The sequence below is a fragment of the Ischnura elegans genome, chromosome 5, assembly GCF_921293095.1.
Source record: "Ischnura elegans chromosome 5, ioIscEleg1.1, whole genome shotgun sequence".
NCBI classification, from domain to species: Eukaryota; Metazoa; Arthropoda; class Insecta; order Odonata; family Coenagrionidae; genus Ischnura; species Ischnura elegans.
This window is the reverse complement of record NC_060250.1, coordinates 6,011,801-6,035,199: the sequence shown is the minus strand read 5'-3', so window position 1 is coordinate 6,035,199 and position 23,399 is coordinate 6,011,801. Positions and strand designations below refer to the sequence as shown.

General features: G+C 39.9%; 1 protein-coding gene across 4 annotated transcripts in view; it reads left to right on the top strand.

The window, feature by feature from the left end:
- LOC124158462 (transient receptor potential cation channel subfamily A member 1-like) overlaps positions 1-23,399 on the top strand; it is a 180,189-nt gene that overhangs the window by 76,713 nt on the left and 80,077 nt on the right. For all 4 annotated transcript variants that reach the window (XM_046533564.1, XM_046533561.1, XM_046533562.1 and 1 more), the window contains exons 4-8: positions 2,365-2,455; positions 4,471-4,666; positions 14,197-14,406; positions 15,453-15,689; positions 19,330-19,530. In XM_046533564.1, the coding sequence (XP_046389520.1) occupies positions 2,365-2,455; positions 4,471-4,666; positions 14,197-14,406; positions 15,453-15,689; positions 19,330-19,530 (935 nt within the window). The remainder of the gene's footprint in view (positions 1-2,364; positions 2,456-4,470; positions 4,667-14,196; positions 14,407-15,452; positions 15,690-19,329; positions 19,531-23,399) is intronic.

Below are 23,399 nucleotides of genomic sequence, written 5' to 3'. Positions count from 1 at the left end.
CGGCGCACCGCGGCGCCATGTAAAGCCGATTAGATTTAAGTTTTTTAGAATTAGAATATTTTAGGGAAATTTCATCATCATGTAATTAATTTTATTCTTCCTATACTTAAGAGTGCAACGCGCACGCTCACTGGCAGACTTTCTTTCATTTTCTCCTTCACTTACACTGGAAAGGTATACACTTCATGTCCGCTACACTCTTGAAATGTCATGACCCCTATGTCGATATTTATTCTCCAATGCTCTCTTAGTTCCAAGGGCACAGTAATGAATGCTGAAGATGTGGTCTGAAGACGCAAAGATGCAGCAAGCAGAATGCAAGGGCCAAAAGCCCAGTTATTGAAGGATTGGGACCGGGATGGTACCCTATGAACGGAACTTCAGGAAAAACACAAGCCGCCTTTTGTAAAAGGCATGCTCTGGAAGGGGTAGTGTTTCGCACAGATTATGAGGTATTCTCTTTCTTGGTTTCTGCGGCGGGATCGAAACACCCAAGGCGAAAGCGTCTTATTTCCAAGCCGAAAAATTTTTCCTACTTTCGTGTATCAATGTATTGAAATAAAAACACTACTGTTTCGACGTATGAGTATTCTCTGTTTAGGATATCAAACGAATAGATATTTTTTTCACAGTATGCATTGACAAAAAAACTCCCTTTTCGCCGGAGAATTTTCCCTCTGCGCGCAAGAAAAAGCAAGAAGCCCGGCCCAGCGGCACCGTAATATTTTTTCTTAAGACCAAAACCTTGTAACTTCCTTCAGAATTGATGTAAGTCAATGATTTTTTCACCAAAAATAACTTTGTAGTTTTCTTCCAATTTGATACGCAGCATATGGGGACCTACGACGTAAGAAACGTAAGTTAGTAAGCGACTACTTTTTACCTTGCAAAAATCAAAATTTTCTTGCCCTAAAGGGTGTTACGTCGGCATAACAGCATTTTAACCCAATCATTGTACAATTGGTGAAAACCATTAAAGAGAAAATAGTATGAAGAATTTTGTGCAGAAGATTCAATTCAATACAGGCAACGGTCAGGCAGCAATTCCGAGAAGAAGTTAAAGTAAAAACATACACATTTCTACCAAAAATTCAAGAAATGGTTTTAACAGCTTTTGTTATAATTTTTATCGAAAAACTATTGACACCAATGAATGCAGCATCTCTTTCTACATTAGAATGCAATTTTTAATCAGCGCATAGCGCCACACTAATTTCCGTTCTGTTATTGGCAACACCGCGCTCCCGTCCTTACGGAGATTAACATGGGAAACTATTCTCTATGCGAGCCTATACTGTCAACTAAATGTGGAACGCTCTACACCACTCTATACCTCTATAGCATTTGTTCTCGAAGACGAAGCAGGTAAGATAAAAAGGTCGGTGGGTGAGATCAGGTGAGATGGCGTAGGGAAGAAACACGCTTCTATTGTTCCCGTGTAACTTGATATTTTCCTTCGAAGGTAATGATTTATGGACTGTGTGGCTTCGGAAAGGAAAAGAAATATTAGAGGCGTGAGTGACGGAGGGCCGAGGGTGTTATTTTTTAAATCTGCGACGTAGTCACTTGGTTGTTATCATATGGCGTTGAGATTCTCCCGATGGTTGTTTGTAAGATTCACTCGATGTGCCTGTCGCATTTTTCCGTGAAAATTTCTGCGGCTGAAAAGCTGTTGCATATCCCCTATGAGAGCTTTTAAACAAAATGGTTCATGAGGAGGACAAGGATCGCAGTGCAACGGCACATGCGAAGGTTGGATCGGAACTTTTTCCGCTCCCTCGCATGAGATGTTGCATTCACTGAAGCATAAATTTAAAATTTCGGATCCAGATCCGATGCCCTCAGTGAATTTGGATCCAAAGTATCCGATGAATGGCAATATGTATCCGCATATATTTGGATCCAGGTATCCGATCCGATCATCCCTTAGGCCCTTTAATTGGTCCTGTTCATTTGTATGTACGAGATTCACCAAAGTGTAATTCTTAGGCTCACCGATCGCTATGGCAAATATTGGTTCGTACCATTCACAGCATGCTTCATTTAACATTGATATGTGTCGCAGTAATGACGTGTGTTATTCTCTCTCATGTAATTTGCACGCTTCAAAATAGGAAGTGAAAGGGCCTTCTAATAAGTGGAATAGCCTATTGGGCCTCTTTTCGTCTTGATCCAGCCCTCATGGTTAGTACACAAAAATTTGGAGTCCGACATATATTCCATGTGGAAAAAGAATTTCTAATTATTGTATTTTAGACTTATCAAGTCATAGCCAATGAAATAGTCATATTTTGCATTGGTATGAGAGGAAATAATAATTATTTTTTGTTGGGAATAGTTAAAACATTTTCCAGTCTTTTTCAGATCTAAATGTTCAGGATAACGCAGGCAACACTCCTCTGCATGTCGCTGTGGCGAGTGAGGCTTTGGACTCCATTGACTTTCTCATCAAGAAGTAAGTACATATGTACACATTGTGTGAGGAGTGTTCAGTGTTTTACTGGTTTCATGATTAACCACAGCTGCATATGGTATATGCCTACTTATTCTTTTAATTTATTGTTGTGTTTTGAAAGGGTTGACAGTTGAGGTCCTTAATAGTGTTTTATTTACACTGCATACAAGAAGTGCAAAACCCATCAGCACGAAAACAATTGAAAAACAGTAAAGCAAAAGAGAGTGAAATAGATATGAAATGCTTCTCATATCAGGGGTGGCAGATTAAAAATGACGACATCCTCCCACCTCCATTTCACTTCCCCTTTTCCCATCATCTCCCAGACTGTAACGACAACGTCATGGATTCACACGTTAGAGTGTTCAGCAAGGCAGCTTTCACAAGAGCCGCATTTTGCTGTTAATTGGTATAATAGTTGATCACTAGGACTCACCTTCAGAGCTCTGTCCATGCTATAGTTGTTATGCACTGATAAAAATAAACTTCTCCATTCCAGAGGTCTACCCTCCATTGAGGGTAAGGGAAGGATAGGTGTACCCTTCCTGTACCCTTCAGCAAGGGTACACGAAGGGTATTTTAGAACATAGGTGGGTAGGCCCTCTCCTTCCTGGAGTGTAAGGGAAGGGTTCTGCCAGCCTCAATGAAGGGTACAGGAAGGGTAGGACTAATATAAAAACTAAAAATCCATAAATTAACATAAAAATTTAAAAAATCGCTAAGCAACTAAATTAAACTAATGGGGATGAGTTGTAACTGTGATTTCTAAATTTATAAGACAGAAAACAAATTGGCCTACACATGGTCTTGAACCCAGAATCTACATATTGGAGGATGATGAACTAGTGGTTTAACAACATCGAGGTACTTGTCAGGTGATGCTTCTCAACGAATCTTATACTACAAAATCTAAAGATGAGATTCGCACCCGAGTCTATGTGGAAGAAAGCTGTGACTTTTTTCTACCACATCTATATTGTTTCAGAAAATAAGATCGGCATACAAATACCGAACATCACTCTTTTATTGTCTCATTATCAGCCACACAAATAGGTTACATCCTAAAAATGTGAACGAAAGAACTTCTAAATGAGCTTTTTTCACACAATTATATAATCTATTGCGTACAGTGGCATAGCCAGGAATTCCGTTCGGGGGGGTCCAACATGGGGGGGAAATTTTTGAAAAACAGGATACTAAGTAATGAGTTTTCAACTAATTCAAACACTTTTCATAATAAAAAAGACTTCAATTGTTAAAGAAATATTTTTTTAATTCATTATTTTTCAATGCTTTGTTTTCTTTTATGAAGGAAAATGATTGTATTTTTATATTTCGGGGGGCGGAGGGTACGATTCAAAGACTGCTTACGTTCTTGTACAGAACTCAATGCTCTTTAGCAGGTGAAAGTAGCTGAGGAGACACTTTCAGGATATATTTTCCTCAGTTATAAATGCTAAGTCCCAAGGAAGGATAGACGAAGGATTTTTCTATCCTTCCCTTACCCTTAATGGTGGTTAGAGGAAGGGTGCACAGATGGTAAGGGAAGGAGTTCCAAGGAAGGGTAGACGAAGGATTTTTCTATCCTTCCCTTACCCTTAATGGTGGGTAGAGGAAGGGTACACGGATGGTAAGGGAAGGCGTTCCAAGGAAGGGTAGACGAAGGATTTTTCTATCCTTCCCCTACCCTTAATGGTGGGTAGGGCATGGGTTGTGCAAGGGTAACTACCCACCATGAAGGCTACTACCCTCCCTTTACCCTTCCTTAATCCACCATGGTGAAGATTTTTATCAGGGTGGTTGTGTGCACTTAATAGACCATGCTAAAATATATTTGAAGAAGTTAAAACAACTCATTTGATCGTTGCCAGTTTAAAAAGTAATATACATAAATCGAATGAAAGTTGATGGGCATTGTATGCTGTCCACATTATGAAAAGATTTCAAATATGTAATCTCCCCTTTTGTGAATGTGTCATATGACGGGAGCACATATTTGCTTCCTTTATTTTTAGTGGTGCAGATACGAGCGTGTTGAATGAGAAGAAGCAAGCCCCTCTGCACCTGGCCACAGAGCTGAACAAGGTGAAGGTGCTGCGTGCACTCATTGAGCACAAGGACAAATTCAACATCCAGCAAGGAGGGGAGCATGGACGCACGCCTTTGCACATTGCGGCCATCTTGGACTTGGATGAGTGCGCATGCATCTTGGTGAGCAATTGCGTGCAATACGCTGGCGTGCTCTTCCATCTTGTGAGGAAATCTATCATTTATTTCTTGGTCTTGGTTATGAAATGATTTCTTCACACACTGTAGTTATATTCCATTCCTATTAGTCATTGTCTTGCATGTGTTCAGCATAGTTATAAGTCGTAGCTATATTTTGTAGGTATATTCTGTATTTTATTTGTCTTACTAAGTCACATTTTCTTCATCGTGGAGCTCTGCAATTTCTTTCAGCATTCCAATTGTTGAATTCTAATCTGTATACATCTCTAATTTGACAAATGCAATGAACGTGGGCTTGTTACTTTCCATTCTCTTCTCTATTTTATCTCCAGCCTAATGAACAATATTACTTCTCTGGTGCCTTTGCTTTTTCTGATTCCGAATGGGTCCTCAACAAGGTATTCTCCTGCTCTTCATTTTATTCTTCTTTAAAGTGATATTTGTTAGTACCGTTGATGCATGTGTGGCCAAGCGCATGGGCTGCATATTTCTACCCTTCTCTGCTGTTTCCTCTTGGAAATTAGTGTGAATATGTTACTTTTGAAGTCTTTTGGTGTCTCACCTTCCGAGTAAAGTTTGCTTATGAATTTTTACAGCTGGATTGGTCTTTTCTTCTGCATTTTTAATTAGTACTGCTGGAATATGACAAATTCCAGGTGGTTCATTCATGTTGTACAGGTCTCTTACTGCTGCATTGAATTCTAATTTCCTACTACCTAATTTCCTACTCTCTGCATTTGGACTTCCTTTTCAGCTTTCTTCCTTTAATAATGATTGTATGTACTTCTATTTTTCATGATTGTATTTGCCTATTTCCCATTATTTTTTTGGTGTGAGCTACTATTGTTAGTGGATTTTTCCTGAATTATTGAAATACGTTGTAGCTTGTGTGTTTGTTGGCAGCGGATTCGTATTGTCACATTTGCATTGTGGGCAGACTGTTTTGCTGTGACTGTGCATTAGGGTGTTGCTCATTTTTTATTTTTTCTCGGATTTCTGATTTCTACCTCTTTAAAATATGCTATGGGGTGCAGAATGGATATGCTAAAAATTTCAGCTCAATTGTTTAACATTTAGAGGTCGCTCAAAGAGCATAAATGCAATAACATTATATTTTCCCGATTTTTTGAAGTAACATCATTTTCAGGGGTAACGCACGATTTTGTAGTCTTTTATGGCCAAAATTCGCTCCATTTTAACGTCCGCTCAACAGTTTTCCAGGAATACAATACTTTTCTGCGAGCTACAGCAGCACGTCACACCCCTGACGGCGAGCTGGTCGCTCACAGGCCGCATCACGGTCAACTGATAAGTCCTGCGCCCCTCACTGCCTTACGCCCCCCTTGCGCCTTCCCTAACGAGAGTCGGTGGAAGAAGGGAGGAGTTACCTGTATTGTTTTACATTGTTTTAAATCCATGAGACTGTCGTTGAGATTAAGCAGAACAGATGGAACCATGGAGAATGACGTTTCGAGACAACTATGTGTATGTTTTCTTACCCGAGTTTGCGTGTTTCACACCCCCTGTAACCTCATTGCAGTTGGATTTTGAATGGCGTAGAGTAAATTTTCGGAGTCGAGACGCTATTGAATAAAATGATGTCGTTTATCGCGCGCAAATCTGTTGAAGTAGGTATTCCTAATCGGCGTCCCAGCAGCTATAGCCGCTTGTTTTACGAAAAATAAGCTGCCTTTGATTCGCGAAGTGCTGCAGGTGTTCAATCACCACCACTTTACCCTGAAACAGGGATTGTGTGCAAATACGAGACTAATGATGAGGTTCGTGGTACCATTCCGGACTATTATGTCGAGAATTCAAATTATTCAAGAAATACGTGGAATATATAAAATAGAGGCACTGTGCGATGAGCTGTAATAATTCAAGATTTATTTTTGATGGCGACCTATGCAACAACTAAAGAATGACATGGAATTGAATGCCAAATTGGATCGGTTGTTTGATATTGCCGCGGTAAATGCTCTGGAAGTTATTCAAAATGATGAGGATAAAGTGCTCTTGAAAATACAGAGGCAACCAGGATACCTACCTGCTTCAAAAGAAACTAAGTTAGCACTTACATAGTTTTCAAAATATTTTTCTTTCTGAAAAACTTCCTTACAATTATTACTTTCAAGTTTCTGCTAACACCAAAAAACTAATCTCCCACATCATAGACAAATGCGCATTATATGAAATGCATTGTAAAGTGACTGATTAGGGTGGACTTGGTTTACCGGACAGCTGTAACGCGCCTTTGGCTTGCCAAATAATGAGATCCTTATCTAGCACTTAATAAAGAGTGAGGAGTCAGAGAAGTCAGCGCGTCGAGTGGAGAGGAAGAGAAGATATGACGAGTAGATAGAAGAGAAGGTAAATGGGTAGTAAAATCCTAATTACACCCCAAATTGCACTGATCTTTAATGACTTGGGCATTAGCGCGAGAGGAGCTGCAATGGTTCTTGTTGCTACTATGTTGTGGTAACAGGGGTTACTGTCTACTAAAGGAAATATTTACTAATTTGTTGAATCAAGTAAGTATATATTATTCTGCATATTACGCCATTAAATGGTTCTATAAATCTCATGGAAGATTGATGAAACAAAAACAACATTAAAGATTCCATAACTCACCGGAACAGCCAGTGGCCGGGCCACTGCTGAGATTGTTCATGACTGCGTTGAATAGTGGAGATTAGCGAACATAATTATTAGTATTTTCAGTTGATTCGACAAGCGTAAATAGTGTTAACTAACCACTTTCATATCTTAGGTTCTCAGTCTATCATATTATTTTGGATTATTAACATGAAAATTTTCTTTTTTATTATTAATTAGGTTCGAAGAACAGTGATGGAGTTATTTTAAAGGATAAACTACAGCAAACACTCGGTATGAAAAAAGCCAACATAGTATTCGACTCCTCCTTTCTTAAGCCGACTTTCGCTTGCAAAGGCGTGAGGGGTGTAAGGCAATGACAATCGCTGACTGTGAATGCGGCCTGCGAGCGACCAGCTCGCCGTCAGGGGTGTGATGCGCTGCTGTAGCTCGCAGAAAAGTATTTTATTCCTGGAAAACTGTTGAGCGGACGTTAAAATGGAGCAAATTTTGGCCCTGAAGGGCTACAAAATCGTGCGTTACCCCTGAAAATGATGTTACTTCAAAAAATTGGGAAAATATAATGTTATTGCATTTATGCTCTTTGAGCGACCTCTAAATGTTAAACAATTGAGCTAAACTTTTTTAGGATATCCATTCTGCACCCCATAGCATATTTTAAGAGGTAGAAATCAAAAATCCGAGAAAAAATAAAAAATAAGCAACACCCTACTGTGCATTCGTGAAACCAAGGAAATGGTGAAACTCAGTCACATTATCATGAAATAAAAGTTTTATGTAAGAATAAGTGCACGTCTTGTGTTATTTTAACTGTCAATTGCTTTTCATAGAAAACTGCTTAAAGTTTATTTTTCATTATTTTAAACAGTGCCTCTCTTGTGCTCTCTGAATTGGCAATAGCTTTCCAAACTCCGTTACTTACACGAAAGGAATGCAGAGCAACAGATTTTTTGTTATTCCACGGGAGTCAAGTGTTTTTGTCCATGATTTAGGCTCTCTAGCTTTAAGTATTCATGATGGATTTTCATATATTTTTTAAGAATGCGCATTGCGGTCACAGCTTTGTGGAGTTGGTGGTTCACCTTGGCCCTAAAAATACTCCTCTTGCAAAATTACGATGGTCTGCCATGCAATTTGTCACTGCCTGCATCTGCATGTATGTGATTTTTTGAAGATTTCTTCCAAAAGCCACTGCTAATTATTGTTTTATTCAACTTTTTATCCTATGAATACGAATAGAGGAGCAGGAATTCATTCATTTGATAAATTTGTGAGATAAATTAACTAAGAACATGCCCCGATAAATCCATAAATACCACTGTTGTCTATATAGACTGCCAACAACCGTTGCCGAAATATTCGTCTGCTAGTAACAGTTTCCACGGAATTTGAACGCTGCAGACACTTGCCATTGGCTACAGCCATTTTCAGGTTGAAGGAGCTCAGAATTTTTCATTCAAAGTTTACTTCCGACCACCGGAGAAGTCCTCTCCGCCTCGCGGTGACTCTCTGACCGTCCCATTCGTAATAGCAGGGGGTGGAGTGACACCGTATACCGAATGGAAACTCTGCCTGGTGGAAGCGCACCACCCTCTCCCTCGTAATAGGCCCCTTTGGCCATGTTTCTCCAACCTTCCTTGCTTTACGAAAAATCTTATTTCTTGTTCTTGAGTAACTATTTGGCTACTAACTGAAGTACAGAACAACTTCTATACAACGAATTTTTTGGGACCGGAGGAACAATGACTTTGCTGTGGGGGGTTTCATTGTATGGAGGAGATATGTGGGTTGCGTCTTTGAAGGGGCACTTAAGTGTTTCGTGTGCTTTACGAGTCCAGTGTGCGAGTTTAGTAAATTTCTAAATCTTGCTTAAATGACCTTAAAACCTTTCACATAGCAATGATAAACAATTTTTATTACTTCCCATCAAATACCGAGTCTATCACAGCATGATTTTCAATCAGCTCATTTCTAATTGAAGTGATTGTCCTTCTCGTCCATTCTACTCTATGCCTCATTGCTCACTTTAGTTACGGTCTGAAATAAATGAAATGCCAAAATTGATGCCTGTTGATAAGGTATTTTTTTCTACTCCATAATTTTCCGGTGTGTCTTGATGATATTCTTGGATTGCAATAATTTAAGTCGATATAGATTGGCAGTTTAATGCAGCAATTTTCCTGGAAAGAGCTGATGTGTTCCTGAGGAGAGGAGGTCCAAATTAACAAGCACGTAGTCCATTTAGATAAATGCTTTATTGCTCTCGTATCGTATGTAACACAACCAACACCACAAAACCGTCACAACATGGCACCCACTACCTCACGCTAGAGCAGTTACATACATCTCAAACACTCTCGACCAGTGGTGACATCTACAAAATAATAGACACACATTTAAATGCACATCAAGAGAATACATTGCACTTTAGTCTTGCGAAATAAAACGCAATGTTGGAATTCTATCGAATTGCCAATAAATATGTATGTTCGTGACCAGTAAGTATCAATAATCGATGATGGAAGTTAGGTGGGACGATTTTGTTAAACCACAAGTAAAAACGCTGCAGTTGGTAATGCGCTGAGGTCACAATGGTGATCACAGATAATGATGCCTTCATAGAAGCTGGAGACAATTGGTATTCTGCAGGCACACGCAAAAACACTCCCTGTTACCTGGGGGGGGAGGTGGGGTTACCACCCCAGGCCATCCCATCCCCCCAAACATATTCCTAGTTCTCGCTGTTCTAATATCACTGTTCTAAGTGATACACAAATCAAAGTGTGCGATATAGTTGAGGCTACAGGAATATCGCAATGCACAATCGCTTTTTCACAATCAAGTTTTCTTGAAAAATTGGGTGTGAAAAAAACCTATGAAACCACGTTTGCTTGCTGTGGAGAATAAATGAAATCCTGTGGTCAATTCCAACTGGCTGTTTTGGCACTTTTCCACCGCAATGCTGAGGATTTTCCCCGTGAATACATTAAATTTATATAAAATATGGATTTATCACTTCTCTACAGAGAAAAAACAGTTAAAACAATGGAATTCTGAAGGTGAACAGGCTTCAAAGCAGGCGAAGATGGTGAAGTGGGTCGGTCAGGTCATGGAAATGACATTTTGGCATTCATGCGGAACAGTAACAGATTCAGAGAAAAACTCGAGGAGAGCAAAAGATATTTTGAACTGTCCATACTTTTATGGTAATGAAAAATAATCAAGTTACCAACATGCAAAATTTAAGGTAGTTTTATTTCAACTGATTATAAGCATATACAAGAAAATGCTATCTTATCATATAAAAAGTTACAATTTTGGTTCTGCAATGTTTGACAATGTGGGCAGCTTTGCACCCCTTACGTCACCCCATATGTATCGGAATAATCTACATCAATTTCTCAGAAAAAGGAAAAGTGATAACGGAAGAGTATTATGCATCGTTATCAGACTGATTGTTGGTAGAATCAAGAAATGCATCCTCGTGTGCAAGTGAAAAAGGTCCTCCTTCAGCATGACAAAGCACGGTTGCACATTTATGCAGTTGTATTGGCCAAAATTATGGAACTGAAGTTCCAATTGTTACAAAATTCACCGTATTCACAAGGTTTGACCCCCAGTAACTTTTTATCATTTCCCAACTGAAATGAATAGCTTTGCAGACAAAATTTTACGTCTATGGAGTAGATAATCACCCAAAATATGTAATGCCAATTTTGAGGAGATCCTGAAATTCTACTTTTTGGACAGCTACAAATGCTTAGAAAAATGGTATTCAAAATTGGCGGAGCAGAAAGAAGGCAAAGTTGGAAAATAGAAGAAAAAAGGAGCAGAAAGAAGGCAAAGTTGGAAAATAGAAGAAAAAAGGAGCAGAAAGAAGGCAAAGTTGGAGAATAGAAGAAAAAAATGACCCAAAATAATGTGTCTTCTACCTTTTTCTGAAGTCTAATGAACGACCCTCGGAAATACAAAATACTGCATTTTTTCTCTATAATTTGTTCTAGAGGGACACTGTCTTTGTTTTGGGCCCAAGCGCAGACTTCATTGTAGGTTTTTTTTCATACTTAGAGAGGTTTGTTGGGGAGTTTTTTTTGTGTGCTTTGCCCATTGGAGGGGTCCAGGACCGGGCCAATGACTTTGAAATAGGGAGGTTTCCTTAAAATGTCGCTGAATGGGGACTCTTTGTATATAGGATTTACTTTAGTGGGTAGCAAGGGAGTAGCAGATTGGACAAAGATGAATGCATTTCCAGCAATTGTGCTAGTACATACCTGTATTTTTCTGGAGGTAAAGAGCTAGGTTCAAACTTTTAAAAAGTAAGAGTTCGCCTAGTGTTTGTAGAGAGGATCTTTCCTCTAGAAGGTGCAAATGCTTCGGTGGCATAAAAGAAATATCCTCAATGAAAAAGTAGTTTTTACTTCAAATGCTTAATCAATGTGTGCATTCAATAAGGAAGATATTGTGAACGAAAATCTAAACAGTTTCATTATTTAGAAGAAAACATGAGTTGAAATTTTAAATAGTTATCAGTACATAATCATATATTTTTGTGCAGGAATCTATCATCTTCCCTTTGCTTCAATGAAATACATTGCTACTTGGTAACAGTCACATTCCCTTTTCTACCAGTATCATGCACAACCATTGAGCAAAAACTTAAGTGATAATAATGAAAATTCCAGGGCAGTTCCAAAGACATTTCAGCGGCACACTTTCCAGCTTATTTCACAATCCATCAATTCATCATGATCTTGAGGTAATTCAGCGAATAATTGAGCCTCTGGCATTCAATGAAGCAATTTGAGATTCACAAAATCTAGACCTAATATGTCTGGTGTCTTTTAAACCTGTGATGGGAAAATATAATCCCTGTATTCGCATCTCAAGCCTCCATTCAGAGTTACCTTTTTAATCCATAAAATTGGCTGAAAATAGAAAAATAGAAATGTTGTTAATGTAAATGTATGGGTTAGGACATTTAATAGTGATTCTGTGAAATAAAAGACAGGAAAAATATTGTGGTCATTGGGTGGCCCAGGGCAAAAGTAATAGATGAGAGGCAGCACTTATGTATGATTGCACACAATGCGCACGGCAGAGTATAAGCGAGAGTTGACATTACTGAATGTGGTGGTGGGCCAAATCTTTGCTTAAATTGTTGTCTTGAGTGAGGGCCAATGGGAAGAAAGGCATGATACATGACACTACCCAGTGAGAAATGGATCATCGAATCTACGTCGAATCTTCGTCGATTCGACGACTATAGATCGATATGTGGTCGACGTCGATTTCATTTGTTCAATCGACGATTTTTCGACGTGTTATTCTCATTGGTCAGCGGGGTCAGCGTGTTGATTGGCTGAGGGGAGGACTTAGTGATGTAGTTTTAATGTCTTAAAAATAACGGTGAGACGCTATTACAACATAAGTGTCTTAAATAAGAAATATAAAATTAAATAATTATTTTATTTATCCATAAACATTAGTTTTAATCTCCGAGAACAATCTTTGATTCCTTTTAATTCTGTAACTTGACCGTTGAAGTTCGATTGCGTATAGCAGTTAGTTCAGTCTGGTTCAGTCAAGCTGTTAGTTCTTCGCAGTAAACTCGGAACAGAGACATTCGGCGCCGTATAGAAAATTTATTGTCGCATTTATTTTGCGCGACAAACTTTGCTAGCTCTAAATCCTGTTATTGGTATTTAAAATCCTTCTGAAACTTAATGAGCTTTTGGATTCGTATTAATCATCGAAAAAGGCATGCCATTCCGTCGCTTAGTAAAGACAAGCTTCGCTACGTCTTTCATACTTCGGAATCGGTCTGCTTTAATTGGACCGCTGTATGACAGGTAGGATTAGCTTCCCCTATTGAATGTGTTCAAGATTTCCATTTTCACACATTTGCCACATACGCCGGACCTTCTATTTGCGTCCAAGTTCTTACTTCTTTCCTGCGTGGTATGCGATATGCACAAGCTTGGCTTTGTGACTACGTTTACCTCATTTCGATACCTTTATACTCGAGTAGATCACGTCATAGATGTCAACACCTCACATTTTTTCTCAAGGATTTCTGATTTTTAATGAAGATGAATACGAAGGACTTAAGATTACAAATCACCATTATAAATTTATTTCAGCCTTCGTTTGTTTAGACTTTACGTGCTCGATTGAAATACGTCGTTGGCGCAGCAATAGATGCTCTTTATTAGCCGAAAAGATGTATATTTCCGTAATTATTAGTAGGAATCGCAGGTAAAAAGACGATATCTCGTCGACATAGAAAACTCGTCGATGGCGTCGACGTCGAAAATACGTCGATGGCGTCGACGTCGAAAACACGTCGATGGCTTCAACGTCGAAAACACGTCGATTTTCGGACAATATAGACATCGATTGATGTGTTACCATCGACGTTTTATCGATGAGTACTTCGACGTCGAATCGACGTAGATTCGATGATCCATTTCTCACTGGGCTATACTTCCTCTGTATATTCAGAAAATGACTACGCACATCGTTTAATTCCTGAACATCACTTTGGCGATGTCTCTTTGTTAGTGTGAAAATAAGCTCTTGAACATCTGCTTATGTCGATTCTTTCTCAAAATATGTGATGTTGAAAATTTTAGATTTTTAATGCGTGTAATGGTATTTTTGTTACTTCAGGAGGCAACCATGGTTACTAATCGTCATTAAAATCTGTGTGGTCAAAGACATACTCATGTCTGAATTGGTGAGAAATGACCCATTTAGTTATCAATTTTCCTGATCTTGACACTGCCCATCCACATCTATGGTGGTATGCTATTACAGAGGAAAAATTTAAGAGAGGCAATAATCTTTCTTCATTCGTTGTAGCTGGTGCATAAAATTTTTTTCCTGTCTCTCGGCAGACAAAGGAGTTTGGTGCGTGCCCTCGACAGCCTTGCCACAATGGATACTACCCAATCCACGAGGCTGCCAAGAATGCATCTTCCAAGACGCTCGAAGTGTTTCTGGAGTGGGGGGAGGGGAGAGGGTGCTCTCGTGAGGAAATGATGTCATTCTACGATGCGGAGGGAAATGTTCCGTTGCATTCTGCAGTCCATGGCGGGGATATCAAGGTAAGTGGAGCGTGGAAAGTGAGGCACTGATGATTTACATAGGACTGGGAAGTATGAATTGAAGATCGTGTGCCTTGATAACGCACCTGCCGCCAGCTGAAATTAGGCTTATTTTACTGGCTCTTTGCCGGTATTGAGGGCTCCCACTGACTTAAAACTCAATTTCTCTCTTTTGTTTGGATGCAGGATGATTGCGACCAAAGTTTGAGCATAAGTGCACCTCATGCTCCCCACAGAGTGCTACTTCTGGTTGTGTCCATTGTGTGCTTTGCCATGTTTTCTCATTACCTTTTGTTACAATGAAGAGAAAACATTAATATCCTGATGTGCACCCATAAATTTCAAGTTTCCCACTTCTCCCTACAGTTCCCAAGGGATGGCTGCGTGGCGATGGCCAGTTCTTCATTAATATGTCTCTCTCTTTTCTCACTATTATAGAAATCAAAAGACTGTATATTTTTCAAGTAAGAAATTTAAAGGGATAATGTAATGTATTGAGCATTAGAGTATTTGTGTATATGTTTAGTGTCTTTTAAAAGATTGTATATATCGTATTGTTGCTTTTTTTATTATTACGGAGTGCTCCACATTCGATTGCCATTTAAAGTTCAACAGGGAGATCCTTTCCACATTTTTTTTTCATTGCCATGGGGTTTGATCTCAGGAGTTGTTTCACTCCATATTATGTGTGCAATCGCAATAGGCGGTGTGGGCATGCGCTACAATTGCCATCACTCCATCCCTCCACTGGAACATTGGAAAATGGTAATGAAAGACAGTCGAGTACCTACTTGAATGTTTCTTGAGTTTCCATCTCTTTTGAGTGTACAATTTGCTAAAAATTTCCCATTTTCTATGATTCATCTTGCTTTCCCAGGAAGGTCCTGCATTTATCTTTCTCTTGCCTTACAAAAAAGTGCCTGAAAACAATTATGTGGTGTCAAAAAATTTTCAAGCATTGATACTTACTTCTTGCATCTTCCTCATTTTTATGTAATTTTCTTATGGTAATTTAAATGTTATTGCTTGTTTTTCCTCTCATACAGGCAGTTGAGCTCTGCCTCAAGAATGGAGCTAAAATTTCGACCACTCAACAAGACTTATCAACTCCTGTGCATTTAGCTTGTGCACAAGGAGCAAAGAAAGTGATCGAATTGATGTTCATTATGCAACCATCAGAGAAAAGCCTGTGTCTTGCTTCTTGTGACATTCAGAAGATGACGCCTGTGCATTGTGCAGCCATGTTTGACCATGTGGAAACTGTGGAGTTCCTAGCAAAGGAGGTGAAGTGGAACGCTTTGTAATTTTTTGGACGTTATATTCTGGTTAGATGGTCTGGGAGATGCTTCCCCAAGCATATTGGAAAATGTCCTATCATAACACCACATTGAGTTACAGTGGAACCTGTTTAGTACGTTTCTGAAGGGACCACAAAAAATGAACGTACTAACCAGGAAAACGTGCTAACGAGGAAAGTAAAAAATGGCAGTCGGGGTAATTGCAATCTGTGGAAAAGTCGTCATAATTACAATTACTATCGGTAGTTCTCGTAGGATCGCCTTCCTGAACTCTTTTCGCCTTTAAAATAAAGAAAATGGGCGCTACATTGAAAAACAATACCATGTGAATAAAAAATCACAATGTTTCATAGATTTCCCGAAGACAATTACATGAAAACGGCATCTTTCTCCCGTGATTTATCCTAAATGTATTTATAGAAAGAGGACAAGTAAAGCTAAGTCATTTCTTTTTTGTCACAGCATACTCGGAGAATATAAAAACAACCCTGAGTATGTCAACGGGTTGTTTTTAAACATCATAAAAACTGGACAAAATTATATTAACCTTAAATTACGGCAATAGCCGTTCGCTTCTGGAATAAAGCCATATCGATTGTTATATCGATCAATATATCGAATAATAACACTCAAGATTAATAGATTACGACGTAATTACAAGAAGATTTTATATTATACAGTTGAATTTTACTTTTAAAATTTGTTTAATGTCGTCTGCTTTCGTGCCAAGATCAAGTATTTTTAAGCTAAGCTTCGCGTGGAGATCCTGAGCATCGTCTGCTCCCGCAGCAGTAGTCAAATACCCACGTACTCCGTAGCATTGACGTCGTGCAGTACTGCTTTAGATAAAGTGGGAATTGGATAAGACTCATTTCTTCATCATCAGAACTCGTGCAATAGCATCTATTGCCCACTCGTGAAATTTATGCGCAGTGAGCTCTCCGGAGGCAACAGAAGGTGAGGAGCTCGGGGTGGGGAAAATTGGGGCTTCTCATTGGCTGCAGTTTTGCATAGTCAGACATTCCTGATAAATGGCCATATTTTATTATTCATCGCGTCATAAGAATTGAGAAATGCATTTGAATAAATCACGGTCGAAGAAAGAGATGTGGAATGAATGCAAGAATGTGAATGGCTAGGAATAATAAATTAAATCATGAATTCGGAGCTTTACGACCCTTAGGAAGATACTGGAGAACGAATTGCGGGTTGCGTCACGGCTAGCAATTGAGCGTACTAACCAGGAAAGAGCAATTTTTTCAAACGTACTAACCAAATACTTTTACCTGTATTTTGTTCCGATGGTACCGGGACCGAGAGAAATCGTCGTACTAAGGAGGAAAACGTACTAAGGAGGAACGTACTAACCAAGTTCCACTGTAATTCCATGCTTTGGGATGCATTGGGTAAGCCTTTTTACCTGGTGTTTTAGCTAAACTTCCATCAAGTTGAAAGGTTATTGCCCTATATGCACTATATACCTGTAGCAAGGTGGTTTGTAAACCATTGGCATGAAACCTTCTCTACCACATGTTCACACTTTTCTGAACCAGCTTTGCTTTTAATGTTGCATTTGATTTTATGTTGAAGCCAGTGTCCTGTCCAGACAACTTTTAAACTTTAACCTTACGAGGTTTCCTGTTGAATTCATCTGTCTGAAGCACATACCGTTCTAAAGATTACTTCATGTAAGTAAGTAAGTACAAGATAAAGTTAAATTATTTTGTGCCTTCAATCATAGGCTGTTGTCCAACATCACTGTATTTTACAATCTCAAATGCTTCAATAATTGAGGACATCATGGAATACAAATAAATAAACACCTGTCACCAACAAGCAATTCATATAGCTGATTGCTGCTTATCACCAATCTGTGGGCAATGGTGCCGCCACCATTTGATTCACGTGACGCTTCCTCCAAAGGGAAAAAATCTGATCGAGATCAATTTTTTCAGTAAATTTGGATCCAACTTCAATGTCCGGTGAGACATGATGTCTTAATCTGATATTTGGACCATTCATAGTCATCACATTTCTAATGGGTGCTACCTACTACACTAGACTCTTGTTAATATGAACAACGTTATTAAGAAGTTATCGTTATTACGAAGCAAATGGTTGGTCCCGGCAAAAAGGCCTATCCATTCTCTAGTAAAAGAAACGTTCTTGTGAAATTATGAATATCATTCCCGGTCCCGGCAGTTACAAAATGAACTTTATTATGAAGTTCCACGAATAAGCAACGGCATTTAGGTGGATATACACTACGGAAAGTTTTAATAAATGCATCACGATTAAGTTCTCCCCGTGTACTATGCCCAAGAGCATCAATTATGATTCTCTCTTCAATATTCACGCAACATCATATAATAAGCTTTGTTCCTGTGGAATAATGGTTACCCTCTCGTAATGGCTCATAAAGTGGAAGTACAGTTAGTCCTCCTCCTACGCACAATCGATTTACAAACTTTCAGAGATATGAGCATTCAAAAATTTCAAAATTCGAATTTGGCACTTCTCGATTTGGCCATTGCTTCGCGGTGCGGCGTGGAAGAACTCACACTTTATGCATAATCTGAGCAAAGTATGATTGAATCCTGTGTGACGTTGGGAACTGTTCAGCGTTTCACCCGTTCTTCCTTACCGTGGAGAATGATGTTTTTGGCTCCGGCTGCATCGCACGCCCAGCTAGATCTGTTCGTCAAAACAGTGAATTAGAGCACGATAGTGATGCAGTGTTGCATTCTTCAGGATAACCGTACTCCTCGATGCCTTGCATACAGTCCGGCCGGCGAGAGTTGTCCGATGATAGCAGAAAAGGGGGGCGGAAAACCCTGTGCGAGCACGGTTTGCAGCCAATGCCAGCTGTTCCCCAAACGCATCAAACACACCCTCGTCTCGTCGTACAATGTTGCATATGGAACACCAAAATAAGCCTGAACCACCAAAACAAACCCTTTCTTCAAATCACCGAGACAAGGGATATTCTTGCTTTGGGTCCCTCGTCATCCCTTCCAGCCCCTTTCTTCATGGAACCCTTTTGTTTACAAGTGACGTGGGCATTTTGCTTTCTTAACTGGCAACCTTGCCCCCGAACCCCAACTTGACCCTTCTGCTTGTCATCGGACAACTCTTGGAGGTAAGACTGTAGGTTTATCAACTTAGGAACAAGGTCTTGGAACGCATCTAGTTTGTATATTGAGGACTTACTGTATTCGGGAAGATATGAACCCTTGATTGCATTATGCCGCATTCTTGTGTAGAGAATCGAAACGAATTTTGTTGCTTTCATATATTTGTACGTAATTTAATCGCTTATATTATATACTTTTTCTTTCGAAGATACCTGAAAGACGATGTTCATACGAACTTCGTTATTACAAACCTCCGGTTTTCGGACCCGTGAACTTTGTAATAACGAGGCTCTACTGTACATAAAATTACAAGAGCACTTTTACAAACCCTCTGTTCCACAAAATTGGGAAATATAGGTTGCTTCAACTTTGTAAAATAGACATTTTGCTAGATTTTGTGTATTTTTTGTGTGGTGAATAACATATTGCATAGCTGACGCGAGCATAAATATGTATTACAGGCATTGTTTTAAATTTCTGTTGGACCCTAGGGTGCTGACCTAAATGCGGAGGATAAAGACGGTCGATCTGCTCTGTTATTGGCGGCATCGAGGGCTGCATGGCGCACTGTCCATCGTCTGATCTCACTCGGTGCTGACGTTGGCCTCCAGGATAGCAATCAGCGTAATGCCCTCCATTTGGTGGTGCTGAATGGCGGCCGGTTGGAAGAGTTTGCAGATCATTTAAAGAAGGTATTAATTGGTCATGCTAGCCCTTGTCTAGCCTGTTGATAGGGTAAAAAAGCACAAGGAGCGATTGCCACCAATACAGGCACCATTCAAAAGTATTCATGAACCAGTTAAATGAAAACATCATCATAAAGCCTTATGTTCTTCTTTGTCCAAGTCTGTCGGAAGCAATGAAATAAGTGGGATACTTGGCCAAATGGGCAGGCGTGGAAATTGTTTTCTTTATTTAGCTCAAGCAGAAGAAGACTAATGGATGTCTGGCCATAGTCAAGTCACAAGGATGTGCCTAAATGTTTTAGTACATACAAGCACAAGTAAATGGCTGTTGTCTTACCAACTCCCCCTACATGCCTCCTGTGAATGTAGCTTGCAGAGTGGATGATGATGGAAGTATTCAAATCACAAGTCTAATGCGATCCATTTGTAAACATTCTGGAACAGGGAAGGTGGGGCCTAATGTAAAAGTATGTACATAGATGGTCACAAACAGCTCAACTATTTGTGCAGCACTTTGAAGGAGAATGAACAGACGTAATAGGAAAGTGTGAATAAAGGCTCATGTTTCTTCTATTTGCTGAGTGCAGCATTATACGGGAGGAAGTAGGATTGCAGAAGGCAGTCGATATATTGGCGAGGAAAAGCATACAGAAGAAGTATGTGGAAGGAGGGAGAGGGCTGTGGTGTGTGGTAAAGTTGACAAGGACACTAGATTAAGAAGGCCTTTGCTGTTTTGGGTGGTGGGCTGAAATAGAAAAATAACATATACACATGTAGTTTGAATTTTTCCTAGAATTCTCCTCATTGAAGGGAAGTGAGGTACCACCTCTATTTAAACAATGAACATAAGCATTTATATGCTTAGCTCAAAGTTCAAAGAAGTACTCTGTATTTGGTTGCTCAAAGAACAAGAACTAGTTGTTGCCGTTGCGTGTGCAAGGCTAGGCAGTTGTGGCAAGACTCTCTGAGCCTCATGGTGCTGCCCTGTTTGTGGCATGTGATGCAGTTGTTAACATCTGGTGGCCGTGTCACTATACTGCATTAGCCAGATGCCGGTCACCCTTATGGAGTTTAACCCTTTTAGATATATGTACAGTAAACTCTCGATTATACGAAGCAGGATTTTACGAAGTTTTCGATTATACGAAGTGATAGTGCGGTCCCGGCGAAAAGCCTATGGTAAATACATGGTGCTTTTCGATTATACGAAGTTTCGATTATACGAAATGTTTCGAATTTACGAACCTCGGATCGGTCCCCAGGAGCAAAAGGCATTCGTTTATACGAACTATGGCGAAATATTTGTCAACAAAACTAGTTACGCCGGCGTAAGTAGCTAAAAAAAATCAGCGCTTCCAACTGTGGTTCATCAAAAGTGTGAAATCGTAAATGATAGTGCAACTTTGAAGAGAAAGGGTTCGCCTAAAACCTCACGGTGGGAATTTAGGGGAAGTAGGACTTAATTAAAATATCGCGACTGATATAATGCCCCTATTTACGTGCCTATTCGTAAACATCGCATCGACAATACTTCGTAGTATAACATGTCAGGAAGGTCGAGCGGGGTATTTCGTACACTCCTAATTAACCCTTTGCACTGCTGTGAACGTACCTGGTACTTTCGCAAGGCAGGCTGCTGTGAACGTACTTCGAAGACTACTTGACTACTTTTCGCCGAAGCACTTCGAAGGGTCCCTAATCTGGGACCCTTTCCTCGACGAGCTCACCCTCGCTGGCCCCTCTCTTCGACCCTCCGAGCGTGGGGCCTTTTCTCCCCAAAAGTGACCGCTCTGACTGCATTTTGAAAATCTATAAATCAATGCCATCATCAAAAATAATTGTTTGCATCGCACTCCTGCCTATCAGGCATTCAAGTACGTCTCTGAACCGTGTTTCTGCAATGAGGAATAACGACTTTGTTAACTTTGCTAAAATGGCCAAGTTAATAAAATTGTCATTTTTCATCGCAGAAACACGGTTCAAAGACGTACTTTATTTCCTCCACTACAATCGCAAATTGCTGGAAATCGGCCGGATTCCCTTTGATAGCGCATCATGAGGATGTTCTCGAGGTTGGTAATTGATACAACTAGCCTACTAGTAATTCTACTGCTATAATATCACGGCTATGGTTGATTCGTTACGTTATACATTCAGGAAGCAGCAGCGGATAAAATCGCGGAGGAGATTAGAGGCTTAAAAGATGATTTTGAAAAATTCTTGGAAAAAGCAGGAAGAGCACAGCGCGCAATATCAAACGATTATATTGCCCTTGACCATGATCTCCGGGCTTGCGACAATGGGACGCCGGTACATGCGTCGGAAGAAGCAGCGGCCGGGACTAGTCATAAAAGCAGTGACGACGAAGATGAAAGTGAAGTAATTTCACCATATAAAAAAGAAGTACCCGCTGCCCACCAAACATTAAGATACATATATTGATCTGGCTAACGAGTTAGGTCCCCAATTTCATTCCCATTTATGCAAGTGAGAAACCATGGTGGAAGCGGCGATGGAGAAGGGCAAAAAGGAAAAAAATAATTGATATTTTAGTAGTATCTTTTCGTGCATATAATAGCCTTCCTGAATAAACAACTTAAATATCTTAAGTATTGGGCTCTATTAACCACCAACTTATTTTTCAGTCTACTCGTAATGAAGACGCACTTCTAACCGTGAACTTTCTTCTCGCGCGTCTCCCCGTTTTCCCATGCCGAGATATCTTTCTTTCCAAAGTCTTTGTTTACTTCCTCCCGCGACCTTCTGCTGATCTTGCTGACACCCATCTTACGCATCCCAAACCCCTCCTTCCCCAGCATTTCCCATTCACTCCCTCCCCCCTAAGGTGACAGAGGTCGAGTGCGTCGCAAAAAATACGGCCCCCAAACGTAGACTGAGGCAGAGCTGAAGGCCATTTCCCCACCCTTCTTTCTCCTGCCCCCTTCACCACTGTTCACCACTCCTTTGTGCTGACCACACTTCTTTCCTCAGGCAATCCCCATCCCACTCTTATTCACCCCACCCACTGGGAACGTTCCCCGATTGTGGAGAAGGGCATGGTTCATCTTTACCTGCAACGGGGGTAAGTTATTAACAGGAGAGAGGCTGAAGAAGTATCTTCCACTATCAGGGAAATGGTGCCGCGCTTATAATTCTCTCTCTTCTTCTCTGCTGACGTTTCAATTGAAATTATTTTCTTTGCTCTTTCCTCACTATATTTATTTACGATTATTGCGCGACTATTTTTAGTGCTAAAGCTAAGAAAATCTTTTCTCTACGTCAATGATTCTTTGCATAACTTTCAATATGGAGGAGAAAGGGACACGAAAAGTAAATGAGGTGAATGTACAGGTTTTTGCGTGTCATTTTTGGGAATTCACGCAAGTGAACCAATACTTCACACACGTTGAGAAATGATGAAACATCTCTTGTAGAAAAACAATCAATGCGGATAATAACGTTACCCTCTTTATTTCTCCGATAATGGAAGATGTTTCTCCTGTCGTTTTCCGGTTGGAACCTTGCTCCTGTCGGCATAAAAGAAGAGAGGAATACTATATGAACATAGCACTATACACCCGGCATGAAGAATATGGTCCTGATGAAGAATAAAGTCTTTCGTAGCAACGTCTGCAAAGATGATGGAGCACAGTATCCGGACGAAGAACTCAAACAGAATTTACTTCAAATATTTGCCAGAAGATAATCATATCCTACGAAATTTAGAATCGTAACTGAATCTCAACAAAAATAACCAATGGAAAAGATAGCACATTCAACTGACTCAGAGTAACTACAGAGTAACTCGAAATATTAACTTACGAAGGTTATTTAGGAAACGGGTGGAGGCCCTCGTTTTTCTTTTTTTTCGTCAC